Source organism: Numida meleagris, chromosome 5 (genome assembly GCF_002078875.1).
Source record: "Numida meleagris isolate 19003 breed g44 Domestic line chromosome 5, NumMel1.0, whole genome shotgun sequence".
Lineage (NCBI taxonomy): Eukaryota > Metazoa > Chordata > Aves > Galliformes > Numididae > Numida > Numida meleagris.
The window spans coordinates 49,396,452-49,411,367 of NC_034413.1; the positions used below are offsets into that span (position 1 = coordinate 49,396,452).

General features: G+C 36.0%; 1 protein-coding gene across 9 annotated transcripts in view; it reads right to left on the reverse strand.

Annotated features, from left to right (window-relative positions):
• OSBPL6 (oxysterol binding protein like 6) overlaps window positions 929–14,916 on the reverse strand; it is a 96,669-nt gene continuing 82,681 nt past the window's right edge. For 8 of the 9 annotated variants that reach the window (XM_021399721.1, XM_021399722.1, XM_021399723.1 and 5 more), the window contains 5 exons: window positions 14,106–14,250; window positions 13,285–13,429; window positions 12,184–12,310; window positions 11,490–11,612; window positions 929–10,959 (listed from right to left, as the gene is read on the reverse strand). In XM_021399721.1, the coding sequence (XP_021255396.1) occupies window positions 10,851–10,959; window positions 11,490–11,612; window positions 12,184–12,310; window positions 13,285–13,429; window positions 14,106–14,250 (649 nt within the window). In that variant the 3' untranslated portion in view covers window positions 929–10,850. The remainder of the gene's footprint in view (window positions 10,960–11,489; window positions 11,613–12,183; window positions 12,311–13,284; window positions 13,430–14,105; window positions 14,251–14,916) is intronic. The other variant, XR_002439638.1, reaches the window with a different exon arrangement.

A 14,916-nucleotide genomic window follows, 5' to 3' on the forward strand; every position in this document is an offset into this window, starting at 1 on the left:
TCAAGAGAGTCAGGCTGGTTTGGAAAGGCACTGAGAGACAAAATACAGATCCCATCTACAGAAACGTGAAACCTGAGCTATTTTGCTGAAAGAATCCTATAACAGAATTAGCTTGGGGTGTACAACCAGGCTCAGAACATGTAAGGTTTGGAGGACATCAGCAGTACATTCTAGTGGCAAGAAAAAAAAAACGCCATTTATGAAAAAAATCTTTTCCCTTCATTGCTACTGCTTCCAGGCAGGCAGCCTTCCAGACTGCTTCAACACTTGCTCTTTTATAATGCCAGGAAACAACAAAAACCTTAATTTCTCCTCCAAAACAAATTGTTGTTTTCTCCTCTGCTTTCATTTCAAATGAAATGTAATTGATTTAAGGGCTGAACAACAGACAGGAACACATAATGGAAAAATCTCACATAGTGCTGTTTTTTCCAAGGAGATGTGAGAAAGGCTGGGTGTCTACTAACTTCTTTTTTCTCCTCAATTTCCACACCTCTTTTTTCAATCCTATTAGAAAACACCAGGAACCCATTTCCTCTACTCCCTCTCACACAACTTGAGAAACACACTGCAAGATCCCTTTAATGAAAAAATGCAAGCTGACACGACAAAAGCAAAGGGCTCTTACCAGCTGTAGCATGAAGATAAAACTGGGAACTGACAAATAGAAAATTATCTTCTTGGAGACTGCGGTTGGTAACTCCTGCCAGATTTAAAGGAACTGTGCAGAGAGTTACGTGGAATGAGTTGCTTCAGTGCTATTGCTGCTGCTGTCACCCACCACTGCGAAATCAGTCTGCACAATATATATTCAGGATTGTACGATTAATTGTTGGTTCACTTACCTAGTTACAAACAAGTTGTTCGACAGTCATACTCTGAGGTGTTTCTTATGTCGATAAATCAGAACGCAGATGACAGCAGCTTAAACAGTGTACACTGAGATTTATTAGAACAAGCACTAATAGCAGCAAGTGTACAGAGTGATGGAGACAATGTACTGTATGCACTGAACAATAATAATTATACAATTGCACTTCTTCAGAGATCTGTTAGAAAATGCTTTTCAGTAAACAGTTTCCCAAATCTAGCATTGTTTCGATTTGCCTCTGAGGAAAAAAATACAAAAAATATGCTTTTTTTTGGTAAGGCATTAGCAACATTCATTGGCAGGCTAAACAAGTCGTTTGTACATGCATTATCCAATTACAATGCAACAGGTAAAAGAGCATCATGTTTCCTCAAAATCTAGAAATGTGTCTGTGTTTTGGACACAATATCCTGGTAAATCCGGCTCAGATGGAGGAAACAGATGACATCTTTTGTTACATCTTAGAGCACAACATAAACTACAGCATAGCCAAGTTCACCTTTATTTCCTACCAGAAGCTGTAGGACCTTCCTCAATTGGAGTTGATATTATGGGTATTGTCTACACCACGTGCATCACTGGAATGAACTCCCAATTAAATTAATTTCTCTTGTTTACTATTCCCCCACCATCACCTCCCTGAATCACATGGCGAACAGATGCTGCTGTTGCCAAGGGATTGCCACCAACACCCACTGCTTCATGAGCCTGTTATTTATTGCATGAGAGGTAGTCAGCATGAGGCCTCATCTGCATTCGAGCGTATTATAACAGCACGGTCAGAACCAACTTACGGGTAAAAAGACACAGGGCAAGTGCATTGCAGCTGCACTACATGGGAACTTAAAACTGCTGTCCCACAGCTCCTTCCAGGCTAGCAAGTAGGTTTGATATTTGAAGTTGTCAGAGAACTCAATATACCAAACAAAGAGCAATTTTACTGATGTGCTAAAGCCTAACAGGAGAGAGGGGAGGCACTTTCTCACATTCATGCTTTCTGTGGGCTGAGATTGGAAACATGCTCTTAGTTAGCCACCCCTTCTCCACAGGTCAGAAAGAGCAGCCTCTTTCTACCGCCAGCATGCAGCACCAGCAGCCCCCATTCCTGGCTGGCACCAGCCTGAGGAGCACAGGCAATCGGGGACAGGAATCACAAATATTCCTACAATTCAGCTTGCCAGAGTGAAACATAACGTGATGAACTGTCATTGATCTGATCTCCCGCTCTTTCTTTCAAATGTCATACATAATTGATCTGTGCAGAGACATGTAATTGACTGATCCTTAAACACTGCCCCAGAATGTGGTTCCAAAACATGGAAAAGTCAAAATAAAGTCAAATATATTGCTCCGATTGGCAAGCAGTCAAACCAGCTGCATTTCACGCATTGATCTTTCATGAGATAGTGCACATGTTCAAAATTAAGCTTCGCTATATGGTAGGCCTGACACTGCAATACAATTTGGGCAGCTGGACCATCCACTCCTCTGAAGTTCACTAAGGCCTGTAGAGTACCAACAGGAGCTCAGCCTCAGCTGCACAGATGCTCATTTATCTGAGCACATAAGGATTAAAAATCAGGTGTTACAAAGCCTGGTGTAAACAGGTACATTGTTTTGATTTCTTTCTGATGAGCCTTTTTATTTAAACATGAGCACCTACATCTTTCTGACTGAATTCAATGAGACCACATGCAAAGTGTACCTTGGGGACATACTGATGCCTGCGCAACATCAGAGTCCAAGCAGCAGAAGATAAAAAAAAATTCTGGGATGTGCATTGCTGTTTAACTCTTGCACATGAGATCAAAGTCTATTCAAATTATATCTTATCTATGTTATTCCTCAACTGTTGGCGCCTAGTAACTGTAAGTGCTTTTACAGGCACAATCATAGTTAGTATTTGGAGAACAGAATTAATAAGATGTAAGGAATCATCATTCTGAAAGATCTCCCAAAACTGCAAATAGTCAAGAACAAATGAATGTGTATTTGCAGGAAGGCAATCAAGATAAGGATTTAAAAATAAATTACTGAATGTACTATGAAAGACTACATTTAAACTTTTAAGAATTACAAGACTTTAAGTAGCTTATACAGCTTTCAACACAAAGATTTGCACATCAATTTTCTATTGAGTCATTTCAAAATTCCAAAATAATGGTACTGACTTCTTTTCCCCACTATCCTTTTCTCCTCCATCTCCTTATGGAAGTGAACTTCTCAGCAAAAAATGAGGAGTGGTTTAATACTGCAGTGCTCAAAAATAGTGCTTTCTGCAGCATTTGCGTAGCTGGGTACACAAATGCTTCTTGTTTTCTTTATTTCTTTCAAGCAACAGACTTATATTCCTTTCAAACAACATACAAATTTTTGTCTGGTGCATCAAGGTACACAGACCCTCCGCAGTTACAGCCTTCAGTCACTGTCTATCTTGTACTAAAAAAATAGCAGTGACTCTGTATGTTGGGCTTCTTAGAAAGCAACTATTAGCCTTTAAAATTCATCTTAAAAAAATATGAAGTGAATATCTGAAATTGTTTCTTGCTAGCACAATAGTATAACCACAATGAGGACTCCAAGGACCTCCATTTACAAGGATATTACACAAAGGTGTACAAGAAATCAACAGATTCTTTTTTTCCTCATATAGGTGCAGGGATGTGGTAAATTAGCAAATAATGCCCTTTAAGCTTTTTTTTTTTTTTTTTTTTTTTTTTTTGACATTTTTGCCTACTGAAGAGTTGGTGCAGGCTGTTTCTCATCTGGAAGTACACTGCTAAGAGTAACGAAGCTCAGTAAGTAATGTAAAATTGGCAGCTAATCTAATCCTTACTCCTATAACAGCATTCTCAGTGTGAGCAGTCTATAAATACTGAAATTTATTACGTCACATGTGACTCAGCAAAAAAGTGCTACATTATTTCCAATTTGTATTAACTGTGGAAAAAAAATGAGCGAAAATACAGAGTTCTCTGTTGAAATGCTCCGAAATTATAATTCACCAAACAGATAATTATACAAAGGGAAGTAGACACAGACCCAAATAAGAAAGCTTGCTACTGGTTACAACAGAGCAGATATACCTAATCTTCTAATAGAGAACTATTGTAATGATCTCTCTGGATGCCACAGTAGTTTAGTTTAATGTCTTCTCATGGGCTAAGTAAAGCATCTGCTTCAGACAACTAGCAGTAATTGTTAAAGAGCAAGCAGTTCCCTACACATTTTGGTGAAGGAAAAGAATTCAGACATCAGATGCTAACACCTTGCTTTCTCAATTATTATATAGTAAACAACAGAGACAAATCAATATACAAGGAAGATTCCCATCCAGAAAAGCCCACTAATATTTCTTTTTTGGTCCAAGCAAAATCTTAGTGAAGGAGCAGTATAGGTCTGCCTTCATCTGGGAGCTGGAAGTTTAGCAAGATCTGAACATTAACTGCACGAGGGAAGAACCATCCTTCATCTGTGGAGTTGCACACAGCAGTTCACCTTCAAAACTCAAACCTGATATGTAATTAGTCATTAGAGAGGAATGAATGTTTGAAAATAATTAGTCTATAAATAATTTTAAAGAAAAAGAACAGTGTTTTTGCTAATTATAGCGAAAGCTTAACTAAGCTATTAGTTGCAATCTTTGCATTTATGCTTGCATACCAAAATAGATTCATCAACATCTATTTCTCAGCTCATAGTCACGTCTTAGTTGAGACTCAGCTAAATATAAAATTTATTCTGATCTGAATTTCTCATGCTACATTTAAACCTCCGATGAATACCATTCACATTTCTTTGAAGAACTGAATACGCCTAATTTCTAACCTCATGTTGGAATGATAATCTTCACCTTCAAGACAGGTGAAAATGCAGATTTTATGTACTATTTCATTATTGGTGATTTGATCTCAAAATATATATGTTAAATATTTGGAAAAATACAATGATAATTGCATTTCACTTTATTTATTCAACATAGTTAAGGAAGTTATCCTGAATTCTCCTTCATCCACAAAATACTCATGGTCAATCTAAAACTGAACTTTTTTAATGCTATTGTAATACTCCTTGTTGAGGTGAATTTACAAAAGGTAGAGGACTATGAGACAAAGGAACAGAGAATTATGAGAAAAGAAATCTGAATTTGCAGTCCGACTGCTGCTGACTGCCCTCAGTGGACATGAGAAATCAGCCCAACAAGCTCCAGCTGCCACAAACGCAATCACAAATAGTCCAGAAAAAAGATTTTGCGTTAATGGGTAAACTGACAGACACAAGGAAGAAGAATTGTTCTGGTTGAATATTTGTCATCTTAAGTGCTGCTTTTGTATAACACTTTTGTCATGAGGATGCCTAGAGTACAAACAATTAAATCATCCACTTCTGCCTTTTTGAAGGACTCTGCTTACCTCTTCCCATTTTGCATTCCTAATAGTTTGTGGCAGCAAGATTATAGCTTAGCATAAGATATCCCTCATCCATTAATGCAGATCATTAAAAGTAGCAGTAAACATGGAAATATTTTTTAGTGTTTCATGGGAGACAATACCTGGTTCATGGCTCTAGGGATATGAATCAGTATCCTTACCACTGAACTATTCATAGGTGAAGACAGAAATATTACACACTGCTGAGTGGTATATATATTCCAACTTTTTGATTTCCCTATTTATAAAATCTCTAGCTCTCTTTGTCCACATTACTAATATCACTTCAGACAAATATTGTCTACAGTCATTTTTATTTATAAATGGAATAACATTTCCTTTCACCTTCAGAATTAATTCTGAGCAAATGTCACCAATCCTCCCTTTTCTCATACTGTCATGGAACATGGGAGAGAGAAATGGTATTACAATAACCTGCCTGAAACAGATTTAATTTAATTTAAACAGCTGCTATGACATTTTAATCTGTAGAAGTTTGAATTTTTTCTGTTCTGTTACAATGGTGCCACTGACAGAACTGATGTCTCTGGTTTCACTGTTCTCCACTGCAGCCTCTCCCTTCTCTGAGGTTTGTCAGAGATTACAAGGAAAAAAAAAAGAAGAAAAAGACATGATGGGTTTAATAATAATACAAAACTTGACAAAAGAAGAGGTATATATCTATACAAAACACCTACAAATAAATTGCTGACACTTTTTAAACTTGCAAGATACCCTATAAAAATTCTCCTAATGAGGTTTTATAAAGAGGCTTTTCAAGTCAGTGGAAGAAGGATGGAATGCGCATCAAGATAATCAACAAAAGGTTTTACATGCTCAAGTTTAAAGAAGCTTTGTAATTAGACCCTTTACACTGTATAATACAATAAAATAAAATAAACTGATGCAAATAAGCCTTTTTTTTTTTAAACTTACTGAGATGTGTAACATTCTTGTGGTGCCATACTCCATTCCAAGGGAGTGCAGAGAGCTTAGGGAGATAATCTCCTTAGTAATTATGAAATTTTTATTACATAGTCTAGATCCTCCTATCTAAAACAAAATAAAAACAAGAAACAATCAAACAGCAACAACAAAAAAAACAACTCACATCCTTTCTCCATGAAACTTATCTTCTGAGTGATACCAGAATCACAAGTAATCAGGGTTGATAAAGTAGAAAGTACAGAAATAGTCTTATACTAAATATTCCTTTACAATTTTGTGCAGATTAACAACAAAAAATAGTTGCAACTGTATCCCTGACCACCTTGACTTCCATCAATATATGCTCAATTTTGATGACTGTTACTTAATGAAATCCAAGAAGAAAATACTAGATAGCAGCCCCAGTAGCTCTTAAGATAAGCAGTTAAGACATAACCAATTTCTTAGCTTTCTCCAAGGTCTCTGTATAACACAGGCTGACAGGTGAGGACATTCCAGTGTTTCTTACACAATTCTGTTAATATCTTTTTCCCATAGCTGCACCAAACTCTCTTTAAAATAACCCCTCCGTTTTAGCATTTGAATAAAAATACTCTTTTTTTCTTTAATCCAAAAATTCTTTGCTTGCTTTAATTATGCAAATCCTGAATTGGTAGTGACAACTACAATATAGTTGATTCCTACTCCTGCAGCCAATGGCATTTAAAATAGCTACCGCCTATCCCTGCACCAGACAATTCAAAATCCTATAACACAAAGACAACACACTAACAGAGTTCAGATAGCAGAAGTAAGTTTTTTAAAAACTCCCAGGAAAAAAAAAAAAAAAAAACAGAATATCCAGCCCTCTCAGTTATTGCCCATTTGCAAGTGAACTTCTCCTTCCTTCCAGGCTATTCTAAAAATCCATACTTTTTTTGGAAACACAGTGAACAGGACCGTATGGATGGGATACAAATCCTCACAATGGAAGGCAGGACCAGCGCTGGTAACGAGTACGTCTTGCAGCGCTTCACATCTGCCTGGTACCTGTTTTTCAAACAAAACTCACAAATGTCATAAATGCTCATTTGGAGTCAGAAGTTCAAAATTTGAGGAAAAAGAAAAAAGTAAAAAAAAAAATGGGTGTAGCAATATTTGTAAGATAACCAGAGTATTGTAGATGGATCAAACACAAGAACATTTACTTCATGCAATCTACATCTATCTAAAATTAGAATGAGTGTTGAGATGACTTTTTAATCACTGTGATACTATGAAAATCAACTCATATTCAAATTTTACTTCCAGCAAGGTAACGGTTTCTAATATGCAGGAAAATCTGCCATCTTGTTAAGATGCACCTAATATCGGAATATTATTTAATATTAAATTAAGTCTTATTTAAGTCTTTATAAGATGACATGGCTTTTGATGGATGTAGCTATTGATGCCCTATCATATCCACAGTACCACAACAAGGAACAAACTGAAGTACACTTTAAAATATTAACTGAAAGTACATTTCACTATTGCAGAACTGAAGCATAAGGGCTGTTCATTTTATACAGCAATAAGTATTTTAAGAAAACACTAGAAAAAGCGAGGGAGATGTCTTTATACTGAAAGTTGAACTTCAGTTTTTAGATGTCAAATGATTGGCACTAATTTTCATCACACACCAAATCTGTAGCAATTAAATCTGCTGAGCAAATAAGTACCTTTAATGCCCTTCTAAAGGAAATACTACCTGGCTGAATTGAATGAGGTGGGCTGCAAACTGCCCAAATCCCCAGGCTTGAAGGGTACAGATCAACGGCTAAGACCCTACTGGTAGCCAGCAAAGAGGGGTCAATCTGCGGTGTGTACTGATGAATATCTCATCAGTGACCTGGGCAGAGAAACATACTACACCCCAACAAGTTGTCACGATGTCCCCGCAGGTTTGCAGGAAAAATTTAATCAAAGATTTTACACAGAATGCAGAGAATTCTGTACTACAGGAAACCACTTATGGCACACCTGCTGGCACTGTTACGATTCTGATAAAGACAGAAAATATCTTGAACACTGTATTTCCTCTGGTTACTAATTAACTAGTTTAACATTCAGTTAATTTAATACTCAGTAGGTTTAAGGAGTGTCTTCAACAAAAAGATTTAGCATATCACATTTTTTTACCGCTAAAAAACTGAATGCTATTTTTCTTTCATTGAGCATCAGATAAACAATTGCAAAAGAATAACTGAAGCAGTGATAGCATCTTCAGTGTTAACCAAGTTTGCATTGTAAAGAATGGCATTCACAAAATACTATCAGAACACTGTAAAACTAAATACCTTATTTCTGTATTTAAATTTAAAAAAAAACAACTTTCAGGAAAAAAAAGAGAGAATGTAGTTTCTGTCCCTCAAATGTACTTGCAGACATGCACGCATAATACTTTCTAATACTGCAGCAAACTGCACACAGAGACTGGAGGATGAGGTGGGGAAATGCTTAATAATGTTTCATTTAAGAAAGTGACCCAGTATAATTAATCACTATTTTGCACACAGCATGCTAATTTGTTTCATAGTATAATACTATTAGAACAAGTATGTTGAAGTCAAACAAATATGATTAAACAAACCAAACCTTTATATATTTTAACTGTAGAACTCAAAAAAGAAAAAATCAGATTCTGTTGAAGTAGAAAATTACATCATTCTTTAAATAATTAAAACTTTTCTTTGGACAAAATCCTGGTAATCTGCACAGTTTTTTATACCAAGTATTCATAATTATTTAAAATTCTACTTAATATTTTCTTCAGGTTTTCATATTTCTTCCTGGTAAGATGAAGAAACTTGAATTCATTAGTAGCTAGTTGTTCTGCCTTATAAACAAAGGGAAGAACTAAATGCATATTAAATAATCAAAGCAATCTCAGCTCTGCAAAAGCAAGAGGCAAGTGGAGGGATAGGTACATGTGGTACTGCACTGAGAGCTGCCCGTGCAGCATTTCTAGCAGAATCACATAGTTACCAAATTACCTTTTTTTTGGTCTCACTATTGGAATCAACTTTAAATAGAAAAATTTGAGTGTATTATGTATGCTGTTTATGTGTAGAAAGTAATACAGTGTATATATATGAAATCTAACCTGACATCAGTGAATGAATGTATTATACACATATAAATGGAAGACTAGATCATACCATATGGAATGCAAGTTTTACCTAATAAAATTACTTCTTTTCTTTTAAAATCTGCCCTCCTACTGTTTAGTGTTTCAGAGATTTTCATACAGAAAGTGCCAAGCCTTCTCCCACATATATTAGCTGAGGCTTAGCAATACATAAGAGTTTTGGTTCTTAACCAAAAATAGAGTCACTTTAAGAAAAAACTGTAAAATATAATTTTGCACAAAAGCTATTTTGGCAACACAAGTAGTAGAAGTTAGCTACAAAGCACAGGAGCCTCTGCCCTACTCTCAGACATAAATTTAGATGCAGTAAGTGGATGCCAGTAAATAGCATGTGTGGAAGAAAATACTAGTTTTGTTTATGGTACGATCCAACCTTTGGAGTGAAGCCAGAGACCTTCCCATGAAATCTTTCTGTGCTTTAACACTGTTGCAAAGCTTCAGGGAATCCTAATTGTATAAGCAATTATAGGGAAATGAGATTTGCTGCAAGACTGTGTCCACTCAGTGGTGAAAGCAACAAACACATCTCAACATTAGTCACTTAAAATATGAATTTTCTGACTAGCCATTCATATGCTATTACCAAAATTACCTCAATTTTAACCAGTTAGCAGCTTCTTTTCAGTCTGATTATACAGTCAGCTTCCCAAAGCTAAAGCATGTACAGAGATCTTGTTCCTCTGAAATACAGTTAGATGTTTGGCTGTCTTTTGATTTTAAATAATACAGGTTCTCCAATATTTATATCATGATAAAATCCTAGTGCTTTAAAAATCTGCCCTTCACACAAGCCTAAGCATATATATTTTAAAATGACTTACTGTACATCTTCATATTTTCTTTAAGGCATGAACAATGGCATATGAATGGGAACAGCTTTCAGAAAAGCGTATGTTTTGACAAGGCCAGTCCAAGCACAGCACACCAAAGGACTAACCTGAAGCCAGAAATGACAGTGTGGTGACTCAAAAGATTTTAACAAAAATAGGTGAAACAAAATGGATTTTTTTCTGTTTTTCTTCCTTTTTTCTTTTTCTTTTAATTTAAATTACATTACTCTTAATGTCTGTTTAAAGCACCGGTTGCAGTTTTGTGTTTACCGCCTCTTCCAAGTGACTTTGGATAACTCATCTGCTTCTCTTCTGAATTTTCATTGTATGAAACTTCAAAAGGGTTTTGTTTGTTCCTTTTTCTTTCTTTTTTTTTTTTCTTTTTTTTTTTTTAATGGCTGCTGCAAAATTAAAAAGATCCAGAAGTGGTCAGGGGCCTGGTCTAATGCACTTTCAAAAGTCCATTACAAAGATGAAAATAAATGCAAATGATACGTTTTTTTCCGTAGACCCACAAACCACGCTTATCTATAAGAAACATATTGTGCATAGTTATTTTTTTCTTCAGAGAGTGATATGTTTACTAGATCTACATTCTCAGTTTACCAGAGTACAGGAATTTCTACTTTACTAAATCCAGGATCCTTTCGCAGTTCCCAGTAGGTCTCATTGGTAACCCAGGCTTCTCTTTGATTAGCATCGATAACTTTTCTACAGAAGAAAAAAAGAGAGAGAGAGAAGTCTGATCACAGATCTCTGCTCCCATACAACATTCAATCAATACCACATCTCTCTGATCTAGCCATACCATTTCATCAAACACACACTGGGCTCCTTCAGTCTTACTACTTTTGATACTTCAAGCTGAATATCATGGTATTTGGAATGGGTACCCATTGTTTCAAAAGACTGCTTAATTAAAAAAAAACCCTCTACTCTAAAAAATAAATTAATTGTAATTTAAATGTGTATATATACATTTATATCTACAATATATATCTGTGTGTGTGTGTACATATGTTGTTTTTTTTCAGTTCCCTATTTATTACTTTGTCTATGCAATGACTTAAAATGATAACTTAGTTAAATCTTAGCTTCTTAGAGTTAAGAATGATGAACATTAACAGCTCCTAGAATGTTATACTTCCCATTTCAACATTCAAAAACTATTGGCTCTGTGGTGCAGTACTTTGTTCAGTCACAGCACAGCAAAGGCTTACTACTGAAGCAAAAAGACTCACTTAAAAAACTTGGGTATGTATTCAATGCTGTTTTCTTCCATGTACCGCCTCCGACTTCTTTGGAGTTCTTCTATTCTTTGTTTCTCTGACGCTGCTGCTTCTATATTTCCTTCCTCCAGAAGCCTGTATGGATAACAGCTGTCCTATAGCAATCGTACAGTATCTAGAACAAGGGATTTTCTAGCACCATTCATCACAAAAGACAAGCAAAAACCAAGCCCCTTGTCTCTGCTGTACCCACTCTAAGATCTAGTCATAACCTCAGAAAATGAGAGTGACTGATACTCGACTCCCCACATGCAGGTACCTGACCTCCAGCCTTAGGCATACATCTTCTTTAGTTACTTCAATGTATCACAAACAGTGAAGCAGTATGAACTGAGAATTAGGAGGGAATTGCCGTTGCCTCCTTTCACAGCTGGAGGCCATGACATTTCAGAGCATGTACTTCCAGCTTGTCATGAAGAATACCACCTCTACTAAAAGTCTTGTGCAGTAGTTTTACTAAACAGGATGCTTTCTATTTTCCTTTCCCTCAATTGAGTAAAGCATGAATTTGATTGTACTACCAAGTGCCTTCCCAGCTAGCAGAATTCTCCAAGTCCAGACTGCAATGAAGATGGACAAAATTCAATACTTAGCCAAATCAGCCCTTAAAATCACCAAATATTAAGTGTTTAAATAAGCATCTTGCCTTTGATCCGGCCTGAATCGTGCATCTGTTGTTGGAAGAAGATCTTTCAGTACAGGATCTAATTCATTGAGCTCAATAGCAAATCGTGTGAAGCCATAATAACGTTCATAATTGGTTGGCATGGAGCCTGCATGCATATGCATGAGAAAGAAAAATGCTTTTTAAACTATTAATTTAAATATGCAAGATATTTTTATTTATTAAATTGTAACAGCAAAAAATATTAAAATATTTTACTCATACACAATTAAAAAGTATCAAAATATATACTCTAGATAGAACAACATTCACTAAATACTCATTTCAATTGCTCATGTATAGGTTGTAATTACCTGCTAATAGATTCAAAGCTTTTATGATCTTTCCTTTTTAAATAAAAATTACTGTTTTCAAGATTTTCAAACTAAATAGTTTTCCGTTCCCAAGCTTATCAGACGTGTATGTAAAAGCTAATCCTAACTAAAATTTAGTGTTGATTTTGGACCATATGCTCATGCAAAGAGACTGGGCACTGTACTGAACTTTCAGCATTAATAGCCATCAGAGCACAGTAGATGCAAAACATCAGTTGTGGCAATTCCTGGTAACCATTCTGCACATATGAAAAATACTATACATGCAAAGGAAAAGTAATTCAACCCTAGAATTTCTAAGCAAGCAATAATGAAGCTGAATTCAGCTCCTGAAATCACAGGAGCTCACTATCTCTGAAGACTAATCCTTTGGTTTAACAAAAGACTAAGCAAATTTTGTAAGATGGCATCTCCTGTTGTGTGGAATCCAAATAATTTACCCTGCTCTCTGTGAGAATGTGGTCATGCAGACCTAGACATCCAAATATTTTATAAATTTCATTCTTATGTTGTCTCCAGGACCCCATAGGATTTGATCAGGAGTCAAACCAAGATGTAGAAGACTGCGCCAAGTAGGAGCATTTCCCTTTATCATCATTATAAACACCTGTAAAATCTTGTTTATTTGTTCAGCCAACAAAATATTTCCCCAGTAGTATTTCATGTACTTAAAATGATGGCTCAGACTGCTTTACACAGTTTAGAGATATACCACTGTGCCTGCCAGAATTCATCACAAGCTTCTTACCTGGCCTCCACACACATTTGGCTGAAGGTGCAACCCCACAATAAAGACCTTCGTGCCACTTTCCAAAGAGGCGATGCACTACCTTCCCTTCTTGATCTATAACAACACCCTGGACTTCATTTACATTTGAATTCCAGTAGTTTACCTGCAAGTTTAACAAGGAATTACTAGTCAGTCATCACATTACTCATTGTGCCAATACAGACATTGCATGAATCTTAATGTGTCACCAGCTGTCAAAATATTGCATCAGAATTGTTCACCAAGACTATCAGTATTCAAAATTTGAATGATCTGAATATTAACTGCTTTAGTGTATGGGAAACCTTGTATGACTTGATAACCAATTTTGGTATAAAGGTATCCAAGTACAGTTAATTATCTGCTATACACTGATCTGTCTTTATATATGGTCCTTGCCTGGATATTAAAATAATGTGAACCAAGGCATTACTGAAGCCGGAGATAAAAGTGATGGCCAAGTTCTAGCAAAGGCAGAAGTAATATGGCACAGAAGTCTATACAGTGACGTTGCATTTTCATTGTAATAACAGAAATTTTGCTACTTCATTTTTAAATGATTTTCATTAAAATCAACATCAGTATAGCACATAGCTGTATAGCAATGCAAGACGCTGATATAAAATTGAGCAGTTCAATAGAAGAGTCACACTGATTGAAACAGCACTCTTATTTGATGATTTACATACTCACAAATGTTGATAAGTCAGAATGTGTAACGTATATTTCAGGAATATTGAAGGAACAGCTCTATACATGCTTAAACTGTGCAATGATATGCATTAGAGTAAATGTGTTACCTTGACAAATGTGAGTTTACAAATACAAACACTGCTTTTCGTGTTTCTGATAGTTATCTCTCCATAGTGTTCTATCCATCTCCTTCCACTAAGGATATTATGTATGCAAGTAGTGACTTTGTTCCAGACATAGTAGTCTCCATATCTAAGAATAGACCAATAAGAAGTTGATAATGCAAATTAATCATGATCACCATGGAGAAAAAAAATAAATCATTATCATAATTACAAGACTGTATTCCCGAAAACTTTTGTAACAATAGCTTATTTTTTAAAAGCATAGGTTCTGGGCACATTATTAATCTTCCATGAAAAAATTCACCTAAGCTCTAGTGGGGAGAACTGAAGGATGATGCTATGAAATACAAATGAAGACATTATGAATCGCTGAAGTCCTGCACAGCATATTCACTATCCCCAGAGCATTATGTGCTTTGGCATCAGTTCTAGGAGACCTGGATCCAAAGATCAGTATAAGGCTGGATTTAGGTTATAGGCAGACAATGCAATTAAATTACAGATAGAACAAAATAAATATGGAAAGAAGAAAACAAAAGTGAAGTAGGCTCATTGACACACAATCTCTTTTCCTCTGTAACAACTACTTGGAGTAAGAGCAACTCTGCTTTCAAACAAGGGACTAAAATGGGGGACGGAGCACATTTTCCTTCAGGGCAGGGGGGCAAATGTGTAGAGAGAAGACAAAGCCACTCCAGAGTGCATTTACTTTGATTTGATGATATGGACAAAGAGGTGGCGTCCCTAAGGATGCCATGCTATTAGAGGCAGAAAGAAAGGTGATCGCAACTTC